The following is a 22,141-nucleotide window of genomic DNA, read 5'->3' on the forward strand; positions in this document are numbered from 1 at the left end:
AGGTTTTACAACACCAGGTTAAACCCCAACAGGTTTGTTTCGATGTCACTAGCTTTCGGAGCGCTGCTCCTTCCTCAGGTGAATGAAGAGGTATGTTCCAGAAACATATATATAGACAGATTCAAAGATGCCAGACAATGCTTGGAATGTCAGCATTAGCAGGTGATTAAATCTTTACAGATCCAGAGATGGTGTAACCCCAGGTTAAAGAGGTGTGAATTGTGTCAAGCCAGGACAGTTGGTAGGATTTTGCAGGCCAGATGGTGGGGGATGAATGTAATGCGACATGAATCCCAGGTCCCGGTTGAGGCCACACTCATGTGTGTGGAACTTGGCTATAAGCTTCTGCTCGGCGATTCTGCGTTGTCGCGCGTCCTGAAGGCCGCCTTGGAGAACGCTTACCCGGAGATCAGAGGCTGAATGCCCTTGACTGCTGAAGTGTTCCCCGACTGGAAGGGAACATTCCTGCCTGGTGATTGTCGCACGATGTCCGTTCATTCGTTGTCGCAGCGTCTGCATGGTCTCGCCAATGTACCACGCTTCGGGACATCCTTTCCTGCAGCGTATGAGGTAGACAACGTTGGCCGAGTCGCACGAGTATGTACCGCGTACCTGGTGGGTGGTGTTCGCACGTGTAATAGCGGTATCCATGTCGATGATCTGGCACGTCTTGCAGCGATTGCCATGGCAGGGTTGTGTGGTGTCGTGGTCACTGTTCTGAAGGCTGGGTAGTTTGCTGCAAACAATGGTTTGTTTGAGGTTGCGCGGTTGTTTGAAGGCAAGTAGTGGGGGTGTGGGGATGACCTTGGTACCAGACCTGGCTAAACGCGCTTGACACAGGTTTCTATTGCAATTTGAAATGAAATGAAATGAAATGAAAAATGAAAATCGCTTATTGTCACAAGTAGGCTTCAAATGATGCCTTGGTATATTCAAGGCTGAGATTGATAGAGTAATGAATATTAAAGAAATCCAGGGATATAAAGATAACACAGAGAGGTGGTGGAGAAGGACACCCCTAACCTTTATGAATGGGAAAGCAAACGCAAAGGACCAAATGGCTACTCCAGTTCCAATTTTTTATGTTTTCATGATCTCGCGCTTTGGCCTATATGGCTGGTTCAAAACAAAGGGATGAATTTTCTGGAGTTGGCAGGAGCACAGGTGTCGAGAGGGGGAGGTGATCGCAATTTGGGACACAAGGAGGCATATTGACATCGGCGACCAAGCAAATGTCTGCTGCCAAGGTCACCGACCAATTGAGGACAGTGGCCCGCCCCCAGGAATTGCAGGCCCAATCAGGAATTTGGACAAATGAAGCTCAACCTAAACAATGAATGTGCAGAAAAATTACAAAGTTTTGAACTAACTGTCACCATAATGGGCACCATACTGAAAGATAAATTAAACCTACCAAATGATACTTATTATTGTACATTTTCTGCACAGATGGTTCATCTCAGTTAGGTCAGTGAGAATCTATAATGCTTGTACATACCTTTCAGTGCAGCTGATAACCTCACGCACAGGATTATGTCAAACTATTTCCTAGAAATAGATACATGTTTAGAAGTTGAATGTATTTTAATTTATTCTGGGATTACAATCAGAGTTTGGAAGGGACATTGGAAGAGTCATTTATTGCAGTCACAAACCTTACATACATATCTGAGGCTGATGCATTGCCAGTTTGTTAATGTGTTTGCATCAATTCCTTGTTTTCCCTATTTTAAAAAATGTATTGATTAACATCTTTGTTAAATAGCACAAACATAAATATTAAGCACACACATTTACCAGTATACTATAGCATTTTATGGGAACTTTAAGCTCATGCAGTAAACTGAGCCACTAATAGTGCATCAATGATGATTTAAGTGTTGCCCTAAAGTAAGACTTCGGAACTGGATAAAACACCCCAGCTGAGGCTGAACTATAGTGACTTATACAAGTTCAACAAAACTTCTTTGCTCTTATATTCTATGCCCCAGCTAATGGAGCCATAAATGCTTTATGCTTTAATGGAATATAATATAATATAATAGAATAAAGTTTTAATGTCCAAGCAAAAGTGAAAATTTGTCTTTGGCTTCACCCCCAGTCTAACATATAGGGCACAATCTACCGGCTGTGTTGCGCCAAACGGGGGTGCGACGCACCCGGTGATCCCTCTTCTGGGATCTACTCGACTTGTCATGTGATCTGAATGGGGCAGGATCAGTATTTGGCAAATCTTCATATTAGAATGAGACAGCTCGTCTCTAAAATGCAGCTAGCCTGATCGACCTGGGCTCTAACCCCTTTGCCTCGGAGATCTCAGGCGAGCGCTGTTAAGTACTGGTCCTCACAAACTGGTACCAAACGGAATTGTGGGGCGGTGCCCCACGGGATCGGAGGCCCCCAGGTGTTTGCCCTCTGGGCAGGGTGGCACACTGCCACTGCTGGGGCCACCTAGGCACCTTGACACTACCAGCCTGGTACTCTGGCTGGAAACACCTGGCTAAACGCGCTTGACACAGGTTTCTATTGCAATTTGAAATGAAATGAAAAATGAAAATTGCTTATTGTCACAAGTAGGCTTCAAATGACGTTACTGCGAAAAGCCCCTAGTCGCCATATCCCGGCGCCTTTTCGGTGAGGCTGGCACAGGCTTTGGTTAGATCGTGCCCTTAATCATACAGTCATTAGTTAAAAACAGTAAATATTTCATGTCTACCTACATTCATACATTTGTGCATACATCACATACATCCATACCGTAGAAACATAACACAGTGCACTCTGACAGTAAAGCACTTACTGCAGTTAAAATAAATAAGAACAGCAGGTTAAATTTACATTATGCTATTTAGTAAGGTTGAGCACTGGGAACAAAATACCTCTTGAGCAGATTTTTCCTGGCAATAGGCCAAGCTCTAAGAGAGCCTCTTAAATTGATGATATAAAGAGTGAGAGAGATCACCTATGATGACCTGTCTGCCTCCTAAATTTCCATTTATTTTGTTACTCAAGAAGCCAATGAACAAATTTCAGAAAGATAAATTTCAACACAACTTTAAACTAAAGTTCAAAAAAAATGTTGAGATTTGAAGAAAATAAGCAATTGCTGAGCAAAAATAAAGCAATGCCAAAAGGACTAGGAACAGGAGTAGGAGTAGACAATTCAGCCCCTTGAGACAGCTCCACCATTCAATGCGATCGTGGCTGATCTCATCTCGGCCTCAACTCCACTTTCCTGCCCGTTCTCCACAACCCTTTTACTAATTAAAAATCTGTCTATCTCCTTCTTAAATGTACTCAATGTCCTGGCATCCTCTGCACTCTGGAATAGGAATAGCAAATTCTCCTCTATTCTGATATAGAATCTCTACAGTGCAGAAGGATGCCATTCGGTCCATTGAGTCTGCACTGACCCTTTGAAAGAGCACCCTACCTAGGCCCCCATCCTATCCCCATAGCCGGTACCCGACCTAACCTTTCGGACACTAAGGGACAATTTTGCGTGGCCAATTCACCTAACCTGCACATCTTTGGATTATGGGAGGAAACTGGAGCACTCGGAGGAAACCCACTCCGACACGGGGAGAAAGTGCAAACTCCACAGTCACCCGAGGCCGGAATTGAACCTGGTCCCTGGAGCTGTGGGGCAGCGATGCTAACTACTGTGCCACCATGCCGCCAATTACACACAAACAATTACACAGATTCATGACCCTTTGAGAGAAGTAATTTCTCCTCATCTCTGATTTAAATCTGCTACCCCTTATGTTAAAACTATGACCTCTCGTTCTAGATTATCCCACAAGAGGAAGCATCTGCTCCATGTCTACTTTGTCAATACTTATTATCATCTTATATACCTCAATTAGATCTCCTTTCATTCTTCTAAATTCGAGAGAGTATAGGCTTAAATTGCTGAATTTCTCTTCATAAGACAAACCCCTCATCTCTGGAATCAAACTAGTGAACCTCTTCTAAACTATCTCCGATGCAACTACAGCTTTCCTCAAATAAGGGGACCAAAACTGTACACAGTACTCCAAGTGCAATCTCACCAATGCCTTTTACAGTTGCAGCAACTGTTTCCTACTTTTATAAATTATTCCTTTAGCTATAAAGGTCAGAATTCCATTTGGCTTTCTTTTTATCTGCTTTACCTGCATGCTAGTTTTCTGTGATTCATGCACGAGGGCACTCCGATCCCTCTGCACCGAAGCACTCTGAAGTTTCTTTCCATTTAGGTGGTAAGTTGCTTTTCCATTTTAATAACCAAAATGGATAACCTCACACTTTTCCATGTTAACTCCATTTGTCAAATTTTTGCCCACTCAACGCACCCATCTTTATCCATTTGCAAATGTCTTATTTCTTCATTGCAACTTACTATTCCACCTATTTTAGTGTCATCTGCAAATTCAGCTGTAGTACCTTCTATCCCTGTATCCAAGTTGTTAATATAGATTGTAAATAGTTGGGGCCTGAGGACCGAACCCTGTCGCACCCCACTATTTACATTTTGCAAACCAGAAAAAGTCCCATTTATCCTGACTTCTGTCGATTAGCTAGTCTTCTATCCAAGCTAATGAATTACCCCTAATCCCATGAGATCTTACCTTGTCTATTAGCCATTTATGTGGCACCTTATCAAATTTCTTCTGGAAGTCCAGATATACTACATCTACAGGAAGCCCATTATCCACTTGGCTTGTTATATCTTCGAAGAACTCTAGCAAATTTATCAAATGCAATTTACCCTTCATAAAACCATGCTGACTCTGATGGATTGCGTTTTGACTTTCTAAATGTGCTGTTATTGCTTCTTTAATAATGGTTTCTAACAATTTCCTAACGACAATGTTAAACTAACTGGTCTGTAGTTTCTGCCTCCCTCCCTTTTTGAATGAGAGTGTTACATTAGCATTTTTCCAATCCACTGGAACCTTTCCTGCATCCAGGGACTTTTGGAATAGAAATATAGAAAATAGGAGCAGGAGGAGCCTGCTCCGCCTTCCCGCCATTCATTATGATCATGGCTGATCATCCTTCTCAATAGCCTGATCCTGCCTTCCCCCTATAACCTTTGATAGAATATTAGAGAATAGATCCATAATCTCTGCTGCCACTTCCTTTAAGAACCTAGCATATTGGCCATCAGGTCCTGGGGACTTGTCTGCATTCAATCCCAATAGTTTGTTTAGTACTTTTTCCCAATTGATTATGATTGTTCAAAGTTCCTCCCTTTCTATTACTTCTACATTACCTGTTACAATTGGGATGGTACGAGTGTCCTCCACTGTGAAAATTGAGGCAAAATATTGATTTAGCGTCTCTGCCAGTTCTCTGTTCCCCGCTATTAACTCCCTGGTCTCATCCGCTAAGGGGCCAACATTCACTTTAGCTACTCTCTTCCCTTTTATATACTTATAGAAACTTTTGCTATCCTTTTTTATATTTTGTACTAGTTTTCTTTCATAATTTACTTTTGCTCTTTTTATTACTTTTTTAGTAACCCTTTGTTGATCTTTAAGAGTTTCCCAATCTTTCAGTCTGCCACTGGTCTTTGCAATATGGTATGCCTTAGTTTTAATCTTTATGTAATTTTTAACTTTCTTGCTTAGCCATGGAGGGTTTTTCCTCCTATTACAATCTTTCTTCCTCTCTGAAATTCATTTTAGTCGGGTGGAATTGAATATTTCCTGAAACAACTGCCACTGCTCATCAACTGTCATACCTTTTAGTCTTCCCGCCCTGTCCGCTTGAGGCAAATCTGTCCTCATGACGATGTAGCATAGTTGTGAACTTTAAAAAAAGAGTAATTAATAAAAAATAACCAGAGTGAGAGAGGATCAGTGTGTGCATGCGTCGACTCAGTCTGGTGTCTGGATGATTACTCACTCACCCTCATCCACTCTGTGTATGTGACTGTGAGAGTAAGTGAGAAGCCCGAGACTGGCAGTAAGGCACATACACACTCCCTCTCATGCCTGCACACCACACACTCGCTCTCTCACTTTCACTCACTCCTACACTCACTCTCCTCCACACAAACACACACTCTCTCTGTCTCATTCCGACACACACACACACACACACACCCTCAATCCCACCCACACACAGGAAGCATACTTGTGACAATAAATATTATTATTATTACGATCTACCGGCCACGTCCCACCGGAATCAGAGTGGAACCCGCCCGGAAGAACCCAACGGTCTTCACACCTTGCGAGATCTAACCACCTCTCGTGAGACGACGCAATCTGGATTCCACCCACAATGGGCGGGATCCAGACTCGCATAGTTAAAAGAGCTTAAAAGCTCTTTTAACTATACTCGCGCCGGATTGAACGGCCACCCGGGACCTACCGCTGAGGACACCCAGCCGGGCACCATTCAGCACTGGTCCCCACAAACGGGGACCTGGTGGAACAGCATTTTGGGTTGAGGGGAGGGGTCTCCCAGGTGCTCGGAGGCCCCGGGGTGGTCGGCCTCTGGACGGGGTGGCACCCTGCCACTGTTAGTGCCTCCTGGGCATCCTGATAGTGGCTGGCAGGGGCACTGCCTGGGTGCCAGGCTGACAGTGCCAAGTTGCAAGGCTTGCAGCTTTTGGCAATGCCGGTATCAGGCATTGGGTGTGGTGTGGGGGAGTCCAGGGCTCATGACAGGGGATCAAGAGATTGGAGCATTGTTTAGAAATGGTGTCCCAATCTATTCCTACACTAAGGAGCTCTGCTCGCTGGAACACCTCAGTACAGGAAATGACGCTGTGCAGCGTTGGGGGGGGGGGGGGGGGGGTCTGGGGGGGGTTCCCCACCAGGGCCCAAAATAGCATCTGAGTGCCGTTAGACAGCGGGGTAGTGCTGGGAACAACCCTGCTAAAACGTACTCTGATTATTTGTGGTTAGACAGAACCCTCTCTCCCTCTTTCCTACACATACACACACACATACACGCATCCTTGCTCACTCTCTCTCTCACTCCCACACACACGCACTCTCTCTCTCAATCCCATGCACTCTTGTCTCTCTCTCTCGCTATCACGAACACACAAACACTCACTCTCACTATATGAGCCTGTGATTGGAGGGGGTGCTCCTTGCAGAATCTTCCAATCCATCTTACCTGTTTGTTGGTTTTGGATGATCGTGGCCTCGATGCTGATGCTCTTGTCTCCTTCAAGGACGTTGATGTACGCCAGTCCACCCAGCTGATGTCGAGAATCCATCTCAGACAGTGTTTGATGGAACTTCTCCAGAGCCTTTGACTTGGTCTCTGTATGTAGTCCAAGTTTCTGAACTGTATAGAAGAGTTGGAAGAACGGCCACCTTGTACACGAGGATCTTGGTGTCAGCACAGATGTTGCAGTCGTCAAAGATTCTCGTCCTTAGGTACCAAAGGAAGTGCTCGTGGATTGTATATAATGGTGATCTCTGCGTCAAAGTAACCCTTAGAGGAGAGGTGGCTCCTCAGGTGTGAGAAATGTAGGCTTTCTCCATTGATCTTGATGGAGGGAGAGACCGGATCTTGCCCTGGGGCGGGTTAGTAAAAGACTTGAGTCTTTTTGAGGTTGAGATTCTTTGCCGCAGAAGGCTGTGGAGGCCAAATCACTGAATGCCTTTAAGATAGAGATAGATAGGTTCTTGATTAATAAGTGGATCAGGGGTTATGGGGGGAAGGCAGGAGAATGAGGATGAGAAATTATCAGCCATGCTTGAATGGCGGAGCAGACTCGATGGGCCGAGTGGCCTAATTCTGCTCCTATGTCTTATGGTTTTATGAAGACCGATTCTTTGGTATGCTTGTGCGAAGGCGTGAAGCATGGCTTGGAGATTCTCTTCTGAGAGAGTGAAGATGTCGAAGTCAACCACATACTGAAGTTCCACGAGTGATGCCAGTGTCGTTTTTTCTTGGATTTTAACTGGTTGAAGTTGAAAAGTTTTCCATCCATCTTGCAGGTAATATCCACTCCACTGGGATGCTTGTCCTTGACAAGGTGAAGGATGGTGGCGATGAAGATGGAGAAAAGGGAGTGGGCGATGATACATCCCTGCTTGACTCCAGTCTTGACCTCAAAGGTTTCTGTCATATTGCTGTAAGTGAGGACCATCGCCAACATCTTGACATGGAGGAGTCAGAGGATGTTGATGAATTTCTCTGGGCAGCCAGCCTTTGGCAGGGTTTTCCATAGCACTTCCCGATTGACTGAGCCAATAGCCTTGGTCAGATTGGTGAAGGCCACGTTGGGTGGTTGACGTTGCTCCTGGCATTTCTCTTGAAGTTGTCAAGTAGTGAAAATCCTGTCTGCTGTCCCACGGTTTGGTCGGAAGCCACACTGGCTTTCCAGAAGGATTTCTTAAGAAACAGGGAGAAGGCAGCTAGCGAGGATTTGGGCAATGATCTTCCCAGCGATGAGAGTAGGGAGATACTAACAAAGTTCACAATGCTTCCAAGTTTAGTGTCATACACAAACCTGTAACTTGTTCCCAGCACACCAAGGTCTAGGTCATTAATATTAGTGCTTTACAATATTGTTAATGCTATGTTGCTCTGTAACAGGCTTTCCGACTGAATTATTGAGTTTCTTTTTTGTTGTTGCAGGGATCTGAAGATTGAAAACCTTTTACTGGATGAAAAGAACAATCTAAAATTAATAGGTACATTCTGTCAGCAAATGTTCAGAGCTGGCTAGTTTTCACTGCCGAGGAAAATTGGAAGGGAATATTGTGCTGTGAAATTAGAAAAATTCAGAGGAGTTAAAGAAACATATGAAGATTGTTCTAGGAGAGGGCGGAGGCAGAAATTGGATTAGAAAGCGACAATCGGGAGGAATCGAGAGGGAAAACCAAAATTACTAGGAATATGAAATAAGACAGCATGCTAATAAAGCATGGCAGGTCAGTTAGTATTCGACAAAGAAGCAGTGCATTAATGTTTTGGGTGAGTCCTTTGTCTTCAGAAGAGGTACGCACCCAAAATCTTGTCCTGTCTTTTCTCTTTTAGATTCTGATCAACCTGCTCTTATTTCATCATTTTCCGTTTTTTCCAAATTTGAGTTTTTAAACCGTAAACTGCGAAATCTGGAAAATGGCCACAATTCTGAGATTAATGAATGGTGGATTGGATTCTAGCAGTGAGAGGTGAACCATTGTAATTTGTAATGACATCACAATATTCACTGCACGCCAAATGCCATTCATTCGGGGAAGTGTTTGAGATATTTTGAACCTTATGAAGTTACATAAATGCATGGCTTGCAAGTAATTCTGAATGAGAAATTTTACGAAAGAGCAATGTTAAATTTTAGTTTACTGCTGCTAATACCAAGCAGTGGGGATGGTTTAGTTCATTTGGCTTAATGGCTGGTTTGCGAAGCGGAGCTGATGCCAACAACATGGGTTTAATTCCCGTACTGCCTGAGGTTATCCATGAGGGCCCCGCCTTCTCAACCTCGCCTGAGGTATGGTGACCCTCAGGTTTGTGTACATCTGTACATACATCTGCACATACACCAGGGACTGCAGCACATATGTGACAGCCAGAGCATCACTAGAGGGAGTATCAGAGACGGGTATAAAGGGTCGAGCCCAAGGCAGGATCGCCTCTTTTAGAAACACAGAGCTAGTGAGCAGCAGCACACAGAGACAGCTCAGCATAGGCAGCTTACCTTAGTTTCACTGGTGATACCTCTTGACTGTTTTACATCTTGTTGAGATCTAGAAGCAGAACGAACCCTTTGAATAAAGTGTTTGTGTTAACTGTAAGTCTACAGTCGTTATTTAGAATTAGAGAATAACATATAGTACCGGGAGTGGTTTCAGCAAACCAGACATTCGACCAAGGAAGGCCTCGCAGCATTCAGACCCTTCAGGTACCAATCGGCACGAAGGACCCAATCCAACCTCCACGCCTGCTCAAGACCACTGGTAATATGCATTCCAATTGGAAACTTTTCATACAACAGTTCAAAATATATCTAGAAGCTAAGGATCTAACCTCAGTGTCTGATGCCAGGAAGATAGCCTTGCTCTTATCCCTGGCAGGACCGCAGGCATTAGAAATATATAATTCCTTTACTTACCTGGAAGGGGAGGACAAGGGCAAGCTGGAAATAACCATCAAAAAATTTGAAACCCACTGTCAATCTGAAGTCAGTGAGATATTTGAAAGATTCACGTTCACCAGGCGTTTGCAAAAACCGGGAGAATCTTTCAGCAGTTTTGTAACTGATTTAAAATTACTCGCTCAATCCTGCAACTTTGAAAACCTCCGTGACTCCCTCATCAGAGACCAGATAGTCAAAGGTATATCTGATGAGGGACTTAGAAAATCCTTATTAAAACAAAAAGACCTAACCCTAGAAACAGCCATGCAAAGATGCTCTACTTATGAAAAAAGTAAAGAAGAATATGAGGAGTTTACTTACCGGGACCAAGGCCTTCACCACGAAGTTGAGCCCGTCAAAATGGTGGCCCAGGCTTCCGGAAGACACTCCTTGAACGGCAATCCCGCGCGCGAACCTGGATGCAGGCCACACGCATGCGCAGTTCCCCCGAAGATTTGACACGGAAGAAAATCCTACTGCGCATGCGCGAGCGTGGAGGGACAGCATCATGACGTGTCCCCGCTGCGGACACGTCCGCTTAAAAGGGCAATGTCTAGCTTCTGGAAAACAATGTTTAAAGTGTGGCAAATACAACCACTTTGCCTCACAGTGCAGAGCTGCACTGCAAATGAAGACAACAAGACAGAAACACATGAACTTCAACGTAAAAAGCATAGACTCAACGGAGCACAAAAAAAACAATAATGAGTATTCCTCGGATGAGGACAACCTCGCTTGCGACAACCCGCTTGTTGTGGACACGATCGAGACAATTGAGGAACATGACGCAGCAATGGCCACGCCTCACCCGGTCAACAGCATTGATTCCAGCAGTGAGTGGACAGCGACTGTGCAAGTCAATGACTTTCCATTAGTCTTCAAACTTGACACTGGGGCCTCAGCTAACCTCCTCACTAGTAAGGATCTCCATTCGATTCCAGGAGACCATGAAATAAAACCCGCTGCATGTCGGCTGAAGGACTACAACGGCAGATTGCCTCAAAGGGATCGTGCCATCTCCGGGTGGACAACAAGACGATACGCAAGCAGCTACGATTCGAGATTGCAGACGACAATAAATCATCACTGTTAGGCGCTCAGGCCTGCAAAGACTTGCGGTTGGTGCAACGCATTTACATGCATACCCAGGATCCATCAAGCCTGGAAGCTAAAATCCACAGCATGCTACAAGAATACCCCGACGTATTTAAAGGCATGGGCACCTTACCCTCCCAATACAAAATCATGCTGAAGACAGACGCCTAACCCGTCATTCAGCCGCCCAGGAGGGTTCCAACTCCACTGCGGGAGAAGTTGAAAGAGGAACTCAATAGACTGCAATCACAAGGCTTAATATCGCGAGTCACACAGCCGACTGACTGGGTTAGCTCCATTGTCTGTGTTAAGAAACCTTCTGGAGATCTTCGCATATGCATAAACCCGAAGGACCTGAACCAGAACACTCGCCAGGAACACTACCCCATCCCCAAGCGTGAAAAGATCACGTCTGAGATGGCGAATGCTTGTATCTTCACCAAACTCGACGCTTTGCAGGGCTTTTGGCAGATACAGCTCGATGACTCGAGCAGATAACTGTGCATGTTCAACACGCCATTCAGACGTTTCTGTTTCAATCGCATGCCCTTCGGCATTATCTCTGCGTCAGAGATCTTCCACAGAATAATGGAGCAAATGATCGAGGGCATTGAGGGTGTCAGAGTCTATGTGGATGACATCATCGTATGGTCCACCACTGAAGAAGATCACCTCTGTCGTCTGAAGAAGGTGTTCCAGAGGATTCACAAATACGGTTTGAAACCGAACCAGGCAAAATGCACATTTGCGAAGGAGTCTGTAACCTTTTTGGGTGACACCATCTCATCTCAGGGTGTCAGCCCTGATGAGGCGCAAATCGCTGCAATCGGGACCATGAAGACACCACACGACAAGAAGGCGGTGCTACGATTTCTGGGCTTCATCAACTTCCTCGGCAGGTTCATCCCAAACCTGTCCGCACGGACGGCAGCTTTACGCAATCTCCTACGAAAGACCACTGCGTTTGAGTGGACACAACGTCACCAAAATTAATGGGTGGATCTCAAACAGCAACTAACGAGGGCACTGACCCTTGGTTTCTTTGACGCAGCCAGACCCACCAAGATCTCCACTGATGCCAGCCAGGACGGGATTGGCGCCGTTCTCCTCCAACAGGCCGACCAGTCTGACTGGGTCCCGGTGGCATACACGTCCAGGGCCATGACCCCAACTGAGTGCAGATATGCACAAATCGAAAAAGAATGCCTCGGACTCCTCACTGGGATTCTGAAGTTCCATGACTATATGTACGGCCTGCCCACGTTCATAGTGGAAACCAACCACAGACCGTTGGTCCATATCATAGACAAGGATTTAAATGACATGACACCTCGTCTGCAGCGCATCATGATGAAGCTGTGAAGGTATGATTTCAACCTCGTATACACTCCGGGAAGAGATCTTGCCATTGCCGATGCACTGTCCCGATCAATTGGCACTGATAACGCACCATCAGCCCCTATCAGAGAAATCGAGGCCCAAACACAGTTATGCATGGAGAATTTGCCTGCTTCGGATGAGAAGCTTTGCCTAATCTGACAGGAGACGCAGAAAGATGCAACCTTACGGAGGGTGCTGCACCTACTCCAGCACGGTTGGATGAGGGGACAATGTCCACTATTTCAGAATGTCAAGTCAGAACTGATTGAAGTTGACGACCTGCTGCTATGCAATGCGCAGATTGTGATTCCGGCCACACTCCGCGCCGAGATGCTACGTAAGATTCACGAAGGCCACCTAGGAATTGAGAAATGCAAAAGGCGAGCACGACAGGCTGTGTACTGGCCCGGCATGAATCAAGGCATAATGGACATGGTCATGACATGTGACACCTGTCAAAGACATCAATCCGCACAGTGTAAAGAACCACTGCAGCAACACAAACTCACAATGGCGCCATGGACAAAAGTGGGCATTGACCTATTTCATGCCGCAGGGCGTGATTACATCTTGATCATGGACTATTACTCAAACTATCCGGAGATACTGAAACTCCATGATCTCATGTCTTCATCTGTCATCAAGGCGTGCCAGGAGACAGTCGCGCAACATGAAATCCCGCGTGTGGTGATGTCAGATAATGGTCTCTGCTTCGCGAGCTGGGAATGGAAAGAGTTCTCAGACCGCTACAGCTTTCGGCATGTAACATCCAGTCCGCGCTACCCACAGTCAAATGGGAAAGTGGAAAAGGGTGTCCACATTGTTAAACAACTTATTAGCAAGGCAACAGATTCACGCTCGGACATCAACCTAGCGCTGTTGTCCTACCGAGCAACCCCATTGAGCTCAGGACTGTTGCCAGCGCAGATGCTCTTCGGCAGGGACATCCGGACAACCCTCCCGGCGATTCAATTCTGAGACCCGATAACGCTCTGGTACTCGACAAAATGCGGGTACTACGGTCCAAACAAAAACAATACTACGATCAACATGTGATCCCACTCAAGCCACAGAACATGGGCGACATCGTCAGGATCAGGGACCCAGAAGGCGGATGGTCTGAGCCAGCCTCGGTGATCAGGCAGGAGGCACCGCGGTCCTACATTGTCAAATCGTCGGCGGCAGTACTCTTTCACCGTAACCGCCGGGATCTGTTAATGCTTCGGCCTACAACGCCAGTGTTTCCCACACTGGACTTGACCAAGTCCATTGGTCCACAGGACGTTCCTCGCCACACAATGCCAGACAGTACTCTCGATGACATCAAACCGTCATCCCAACCACCACCGTTAAGACGCTCCAGCAGAAGTCGTAAGGCACCCGACCGGCTAGATTTGTAACGACACTTCAACACACCCACAAGACAAACATGAACATTTCTCACGATGGACTCATAACACAGTTAATTGTTTCTGTATTACTTTATCATTTTTGCAGTGTGCAGCTTTGTTTATGCTCATCGCTTGTTATGTACAGTTTTCTTGAGGCCAGTCTAGAAAACATATCAAGTCAAAAGGGGGGGAATGTAGTGATCTGTACGTCTGTACATACATCTGCACATACACCAGGGACTGCAGCACAGATGTGACAGCCACAGCATCACTAGAGGGAGCATCAGAGACGGGTATAAAGGGTCAAACCCAAGGCAGGATCCGCCTCTTTTAGAAGCACAGAGCTAGTGGGCAGCAGCACTCAGGGATAGCTTAGCATGGGCAGTTTACCTTAGTTTCACTGGTGATACCTTGTGGTAGTCTGTGTAGAGGTATTACGGTACCTGGTAATGCTGGAACACCATTGGTAGATATTGTGTGCTTCCTATTGGTCAAGCTGTATGGTAGCTCCGCCCTGCTAGGCGGGGTATAAGAGCCCGTGCCTCCCCAGCAGCCTTCATTCTGTACCTGAGCTGCTGGGGGAAACATCTAGCTTATTAAAGCCTTCAGTTGGACTACAACCTCGCTTTAGTGGTCATTGATCGTGCATCATACCTCTTACTGTTTTACATCTAGTTGAGCTCTGGAAGCAGAATGAACCCTTTGAATGAAGTGTTTGTGTTAACTGTAAGTCTACAGTCGTTATTCAGAATTAGAAAATAACATAAGGTTAAATCACCACCAGTCAGCTCTCTCTCAAAAGGGGACTTGGGGACCGTGGCAACTTTCATTCCATTCTTGCTCCTACAAAGTACTTTGGAATTACTGGATAATCATATCTTAAATTCAGTTGTTTTCTTCCCAAATTTCTGAATGTTGTAAATCAGATTCGGACTTCGGCATGGGAACAACAGCTTCGAATGAATACAAACAATTACAGGATGGAACAGAGTCCTTCGCCTGAATCTCCCGGTCCCGCCTGCCGCGGAAATCCTCACGGGCAGGACGGGTAATTTGGCGGTGAAGCAAAACATCTCCTGACCTTGGGCGGGTATTTCCGGCCCCAGGGCGGGCTGGACCGGAATATTCCGCCCCTCTTTGAACATGAATTTGACAAATTAAGTTTAGTAGGAAGTTTAGCGTGACTGGTTCTTACTGTAACAGGCCGTAAACTGGCGAGACTGAGGAACTGAATTTTCTTTGCACTTGGTCCATGCTTCATAAATGATAATATTTGTGAGACTGATTATGATAGGACTAGTGCACTTTCATCTTGATATTCCTTCGCTTGGATTCACCAGATTTCGGATTGAGTAACTGTGCTGGTATTTTGGGCTATTCTGACCCATTCAGCACTCAATGCGGGAGTCCAGCCTACGCAGCTCCAGAGCTTTTGGCCTGCAAGAAATACGGTCCCAAAGTGGATATATGGTCAATGTAAGTGCTTCACCATTTTTGAAACTGGGTTATACAATTCGCTTTCAATGAAAACAAACATCGGCATTGTCTTGTCCTACTCCCAAAAATATTGCATCTTTATGTTGATCAGGGTTTGAACGCTTATTTTGCATTTACAGTTACACTGCATTCCATAGAATCCCTACAGTGCAGAAGGAGGCCATTCAGCCAATCGGATCTGCACCGACCTTCTGAAAGAGCAACCCAGGAAGGCCCACTCCCCACCCTATCCCCATAACCCCACCAAATGAAATGAAATGAAAATCGCTTATTGTCACAAGTAGGCTTCAAATGAAGTTACTGTGAAAAGCCCCTAGTCGCCACATTCCGGCGCCTGTTCGGGGAGGCTGTTACGGGAATCGAACCGTGCTGCTGGCCTGCTTTCAAAGCCAGCGATTTAGCCCGGTGCTAAACAGTTTTGGACACTAAGGGGCGATTTAGCATGGCCAATCCACCTAACCTGCATATCTTTGAACTTTGGGAGGAAACCCACGCAGACATGGGAAGAACGTGCAAAGTTTACACAGACAGTTGACCAAGGTTGAAATTGAACCCAGGTCGCTGACGCTGTGAGGCAGCAGTGCTAACTACTGTGCCACCGTGCCATAACCATGTTCATAATAGGAACACAGGATTTAAGAGCAGGAGTGGGTCCTGATATTTCTTCCAGATAGATTGCAGGTTGTTTTCTGAAGAGTGATAGTTTCCGAATCATGTTTTACAGAGGGGATGCAGTTAAAACTGTCCCAGCTCAATTTGCATAGCATTCCCAATCATCTCAATCATCCTTTCAAGATTCTCAAACCAACTTCAATGTCCATCGATGACATTTTTCTTTTATTTTGAGCAAATATTTGTATTACACACATTACAAGAGATAGGAGGAGGAATAGATCATAGAGGCCTATTGATACTGCTCCACCATTGCTATTTTTAGGCTTCTTCCCTGCCTGCTCCCCATCTCCCTTAATTCCCTTAAAAAGACAAAGATCTGTCTATTCCAGCCTTAAATATAGGCCGGTGTTTTCCGATCCGGTCCTGCTGTGAGCTATCGTGGGAAATTTGCCCATCCAACCAAAGGTCCATTGAATTCAGCCAGGACCAGACTATGGCAGCATGGTGGCACAGTGGTTAGCACTGTTGCTTCACAGCGCCAGGGTCCCAGGTTTGATTCCTGGCTTGGGTCATTGGCTATGTGGAGTCCTCACATTCTCCCTGTGACTGCATGGATTTCCTCCGGGTGCTCCGGTTTCCTCCCACAAATCCTGAAAGACTTGCTTGTTAGGTGAATTGGAGATTCTGAATTCTCCTTCTGTGTACCTGAATAGGCACCAGAATGTGCCGTCTAGGGACTTTTCACAGTAACTTCATTGCAGTGTTAATGTAAGCTTACCTGTGACAATAACGATTATTATGATTATTATTGTTATTATCCCCACTATAGTCATCAAATCCCTAGGTGGAGGATTGCAAAGGTTCACAACACTACGGATGAAGAAGTTTCTCCGCATCTCAATGTTAAATGATCAACCACTTATCTTGAAATTGTTGTCGATCCCCCAGCCAGGGGAAACAACCTCTCAGAATCTTGTATGTTTCTACGAGTTCACCTCACATTCTTCTGAACTCCAGAGAATTAATAACTCCTGGACTGTGTTGCTCTGTTAATGTTCCTGGTTCAGCTGCAGGTTTGCAACAAATGTAACTTCTTAGAAGACAGCGAGTCGTGGGGTTGGGTGAAGGGTTGGGGGCAGAGGGAAGGAAGTAAAAGACTTACCAACCCAATGATGGCACATGTGCTAAAACTTTAATTTTGCTTTTCAGTGGTGTGAATACTTACGCAATGCTGACCGGCACTCTGCCATTCACGGTGGAACCGTTCAGCCTGAGAGCTTTACATCAGAAAATGGTGGATAAAGACCTTAATCCCCTACCTATCCATCTCTCATCAGGTAAGATCCAGGAATTTACTAAGGTGCACGTTACTAAGGGCTTAGTCACCTCAGCCTTTTAAAGGAAAATCCCAATGAGGAAATCTGGTTGCCAATTTTAGTTTTGTGTGTCGATACTATGTAAGTTTAATGTACGTGTCTAGTCTCAGGACAGATGCCTTTTTTATTTGAAAATGTTCTGTGTTTGTCAGTGTGGACTTTATCAGGACAGTGGATGTATTTTTTGGAGGTCAGTTGGAATTCGTTCAAGTGCTGTTTTAATACAGATGCTTCTGGGAACAATTTGTCCAGGTAGAGAGGGTGAGCAGCCAACCTGAAGCCAGGCCTTTATCAACGGAGATCTTAACTGATATGGTGAGAAGAAAGGAGGCTGTGATACAATGGCGTAGGGCAAACCTAACAAAAAATAAAAGTATCATCGAGAGTAATGGTGACACATTTCTTCATTTAAAAATACGATGAAAAAGTGCAACCGTTTTCCCCCATCCTCTCCCCTCCTCTCTTGAAGGCATTACCTGCTTGCTGGGATATTGTGATGAACGGTTACTGCCTTATCATCATGTAAGGTGATGTCCCCTTTAAGACCAGGCTTGGAACCCTGGGGACTCCGCCTCTGGCTCCGCCCATCTGGGAGCCATACATAAAGGCCTGCCTCATGGTCTGTATAGCAGTCAGCTCTCGTCCAAATCTGTAGCATAGTTATTAGCCTAATAAAGCCTTCTTTACAGTTTAATCTCTAAGCATCATTATTGAGGGTACCTCAGATATGATATGCAAACCACCAGTTTCTGCTTCTGTGGTCATTAAGCCTCGAGCGGATATGTTGGTAATCAAATTAACTGTGGGTGGAATGCAACCAAGCTCAATTTTGTCCTCACCTGATGTAAGGGGTCAGGCATTGAAGACAGAAATGAGGAGGAATTTCTTCTCCTCGAGTCTGGTGAATCTGTGGAATTCATTAAGGACTGTGGAGGCTGAGTCTTTAAGTATGTCTAAGGCTGAGACAGACAGATTTTTAATCAGTAAGGGAATCAAGGGTTGTGGGGATAAGGCGGGAAAATGGATTTGAGCATTATCAAAACAGATCTGCCATGATCTCATTGAATGGCGGAGCAGACTTGAAGGGCTGAATGGTTTATTTCTACTACTACATCTTATGGTCTTATGTTCACGCACACATATTTTCAGGAGACAATGGATAATGACCATAAAACACTGGTGAGGGGGGCTTTCGGTGGAGTACTTTACTTTTCTTAGTGTCGTGGGTTGTTTATTCCTCAGAAACCCAAAGTAGTTATCGTAATAGAAGTCTTTTGTTACTGAAATGCCCCACAAAAGCAGGGAAAAGAAAGCTTGGAACAGAAACCCGTCAACAGAGTCTGAAGCCTCTCAGAGCTCAACGGCAAGTACGATGGCGGAGTTGGTTTCTGTTTCTCTGACCCTTCCACTAACGGCCGAGGTTCTCTCTAATTCCTTGGCAAAAGAATTTGAGAAGCACCGACAAATTTTGTCAGAGGATCTCAAAAGATCAATTGAAGAGGCCTTGGCCCCCATTCGAGTGGCTCTGAGACTGCAGGGAGCCACATTCAAGAGTATGGAGGTGGCCTTATCGGACCACAGTGGATTGCCGTGCTGGGTTCCAAACTGGTGGCTGAAATGAATAACTCACTGAGAGCCAGGATGAATGACCTAGAAAACAGGTCCAGGAGGCAAAAATATCAGGATTGTGGGGTTTCTGGAATTAATTGAGGGCCTTACCCCTCATTGAATACTGCACGGGCATGCTCTGCAAAATGGTGGGTGAGGGTGGATATTCCAGCCTGAATTGGATCGAGCCCAAGCCTCAACCTGAAGACCCACCATGTGCAGTGATTGTGAGTTTCCACAGCTTTAAGGAAAAGGAGAAGGTTTGGCGATGAGCAAGGCGACACCACAATTTTAAGCAGGAAGGAAGCTTCATCGGGTTTTATCATGACATGGGTGCAGAGTTTGCAAAAAAGAAGAGCCATGTTCATTGGTGTCAAGGCCGCCCTGTACAAGAGTGGTGTCCGGTTCGGGTTGGTCCAACCAGCTCATCTCAGAGTAACATTTGAGGGAAGGGACTTATTTATTCGACAGGCTGGAAGCTGCAAACACTTCTGTTAAAAAGCACAAATTGGGCACGTTGTAATTTGTTTTTTGGCTCTGATGACGAGCATGTTGTATTGTTGGTGCTTCATTTTTTTTCTTGTTCTTGTTGGGGTTGAGTTCTTATAGTCCGTGATTAAAACTGGGAGTTCATACTATATGGGGTTCTGTTCACTGTGTTAATATATAGCTTCCTTTTGGTGCGCAAGTTAAATGGGATTTTAGTATTTTGTTATTTATATTTATTTATCTCTTTTTCTCCAGTTGGGAGTCTCCCGGCTAGCTAGGGTGTTAGTTAGCAGGGACGGTTTTGGAGGGTGTTTTCAATAACGAGCTTAGAGTTTTTGTTTTGTTTGGGTTTGTAGGTTTTAGTATGAGGGTACGTTTTTTGTTTGCCTCACTCCTATTTATATTTCTATTTGGGTGTGGTCACATTCAATGGCGATGGTGTTGTTGGGAGATGCAGGGGGAAGGGGTGGTTTGCTGACTGTGTACGTTGATTTTCCTTTGTCCAGTCTTTTGACTTGGTTTGGTGGCCATCTTGGGTGGATCTTTTTGCTTCACCTTTTCCGTGTCCCTTGGTTAAACTCTCTTGGTGGAAATGGCTGACTCCGGATTGAGGGGCAGGGGAGGTAGGGGAGACCTCCAATTCGTTTGGTCAACTGGAACTTTAGGGGTTTGAATGGCCCAATGAAAAGGTCGATGGCATTTGCTCATCGCGAGAGTTTAAACTCAGATGTAGAGTTTTAGCAAGAGACTTACTTGCAGGTCAAGACCAGACCAGGTTGCGCAAGGGGTGGGCGGTGCAGGTGTTTCATTCTGGTTTTGATAGCTGGGCCAGGGCTATGGCGATTCTAATGAATAAAAGGGTTCAGTTTCCCGCTTTGAAGATTCTAACCGACCCCAATGGTCGATATGTTAGTGTCTATGGCTCCCTGGTGAGAACCCCGGTTGTCATTGTCAGCATTTACGTTCCAAGCGGGATGACACAAATTATATTATCTCCTTGCTGGCGTCCGTCCCCAATCTAGACTTGCATTAGTTTATTTTAGCTGGGGACCTGATTTGTGTCTGGGACCCTAGATTGGATCGTTCCAAGCCTAAATCTCTTGCTCCATCAGGGATGGCCAGGGCTTTGTCGTCATCTCGCAGATGGGGGTGGGGTAGATCCTTGGCACTTTTTGCACCTAAACGATAAGACTTTTAATTTTTTGACAAGTCCACCAAGCCTATTCACAAATTGACTTTTTTGTTTTGGACAGGGCTCTCCTCCCTTCATTGGTAGCAGCTGAGTACTTAGCAAACGTTATTTCGAACCATGCCCCACACTGTATTGATTTGTTTCTAGAGTCTGGTCCCACCCAACGTCCACCCTGGAGGTTAGATCTTCCTTTGGGCAGCCCCTCAGGGTCGAGGATGACTTGCTTCTTCTCCGGGGAGGTGGGTTCTGTGCTGGCTGAATAGTCCAATCCTGGATCCGCAGACTCTGCCACAGGTTTGGCAGGTGGCGTTTGATGAGGTGGGTGGGTTGCTCTGGTTCTGCGCTCTCTTTCCGCTGTTTATGCTTGGTCTCTGCGTGCTCTATCCTGCGACGCTCACACTGATTGGCGCCTTAGTGGATGCTTCTTCACCAGTTTGTGCGTTCTAAAAGGCAAGTGATTCCCACATGTCGGTGGGGATGTTACATTTATTTAGGGAGGCTTTCAGAGTGTCCTTGTAGCATTTCCTCTGCCCTCCTAGTAATCACTTGCCATTGTGGAGCTCGGAGTCGAACATCTATTTCGGGAGTCTTATCTTGGGCATGCAGCCAATGTGGCCTGCCCATCGCAGCTGGTCAAGTGTGATCAGTGTCTCGAAGCTGGGGATATTGGCCTGGGAGAGGATTCTCATGTTGGTACGCCTATCGTGCCAGTGGATTTGCAGGATTTTGCGGAGGCAGCGTTGGTGACATATCTCCATGGATTTGTGGTACCTGCTATACATTGTTCATATTTCTGATGTATACAGGAGGGTGGGAGTAGTTGAGCCACTCAGGTGAGGAAAGTGGCTAATTCATCTCCATACTATGCTGTTACCCTACATTTTGCCATGGCAGGTCTACAATTGGCCTCAGCCCCCTTGCCTCGGGGAGGGGAAAATTAGGCAATAAACCTACTTATTGAAGCATAGAAAGGTTATAGCACTGAAGGAGGATCTTTCGGCCCATCTTGTCCATGCCAACCCAAAGACACTCAGGTAGTCTTTCTAATCCCACCTTCCTGCACCCGGCTCATAGCTCTGTAGCTCACAGCATTTAAGGTGCAGATCCAGGTACCTATTAAAAGAGTTTAGGGTCTCTGCCTCCACCACTAACTCAGGCAGTAAATTCCAAACACCCACTACTCCCTGCATAAAATAGTTCTTCTCGTGTCCCCTCTACACCTTCTGCCACTTATCTTGAATCTATGTCCCCTGGTGCTAGAGTATTCTGCCAAGGGAAACAATTTTATCCTGTCAACTCTATTTCTTCCCCTCATACTTTTGTACACCTCAATCAGAATGTTGTGGAGACCAAATCACTGAGTCTGTCCACGAGCTCGCTGCAGAGGCCTGTGACA

The 22,141-nt window shown here is 45.7% G+C and overlaps 1 protein-coding gene across 1 annotated transcript in view; it reads left to right on the top strand.

Moving 5' to 3' along the window:
• The window catches only part of hunk (hormonally up-regulated Neu-associated kinase), a 100,824-nt gene that overhangs the window by 32,625 nt on the left and 46,058 nt on the right, over positions 1–22,141 (top strand). Inside the window, exons 3-5 of the mRNA XM_072513436.1 lie at positions 8,599–8,654; positions 15,309–15,444; positions 17,290–17,417. Coding sequence (XP_072369537.1) covers positions 8,599–8,654; positions 15,309–15,444; positions 17,290–17,417 — 320 coding nt within the window. The remainder of the gene's footprint in view (positions 1–8,598; positions 8,655–15,308; positions 15,445–17,289; positions 17,418–22,141) is intronic.

This window comes from Scyliorhinus torazame, chromosome 8, assembly GCF_047496885.1.
Source record: "Scyliorhinus torazame isolate Kashiwa2021f chromosome 8, sScyTor2.1, whole genome shotgun sequence".
Taxonomy (NCBI): domain Eukaryota; kingdom Metazoa; phylum Chordata; class Chondrichthyes; order Carcharhiniformes; family Scyliorhinidae; genus Scyliorhinus; species Scyliorhinus torazame.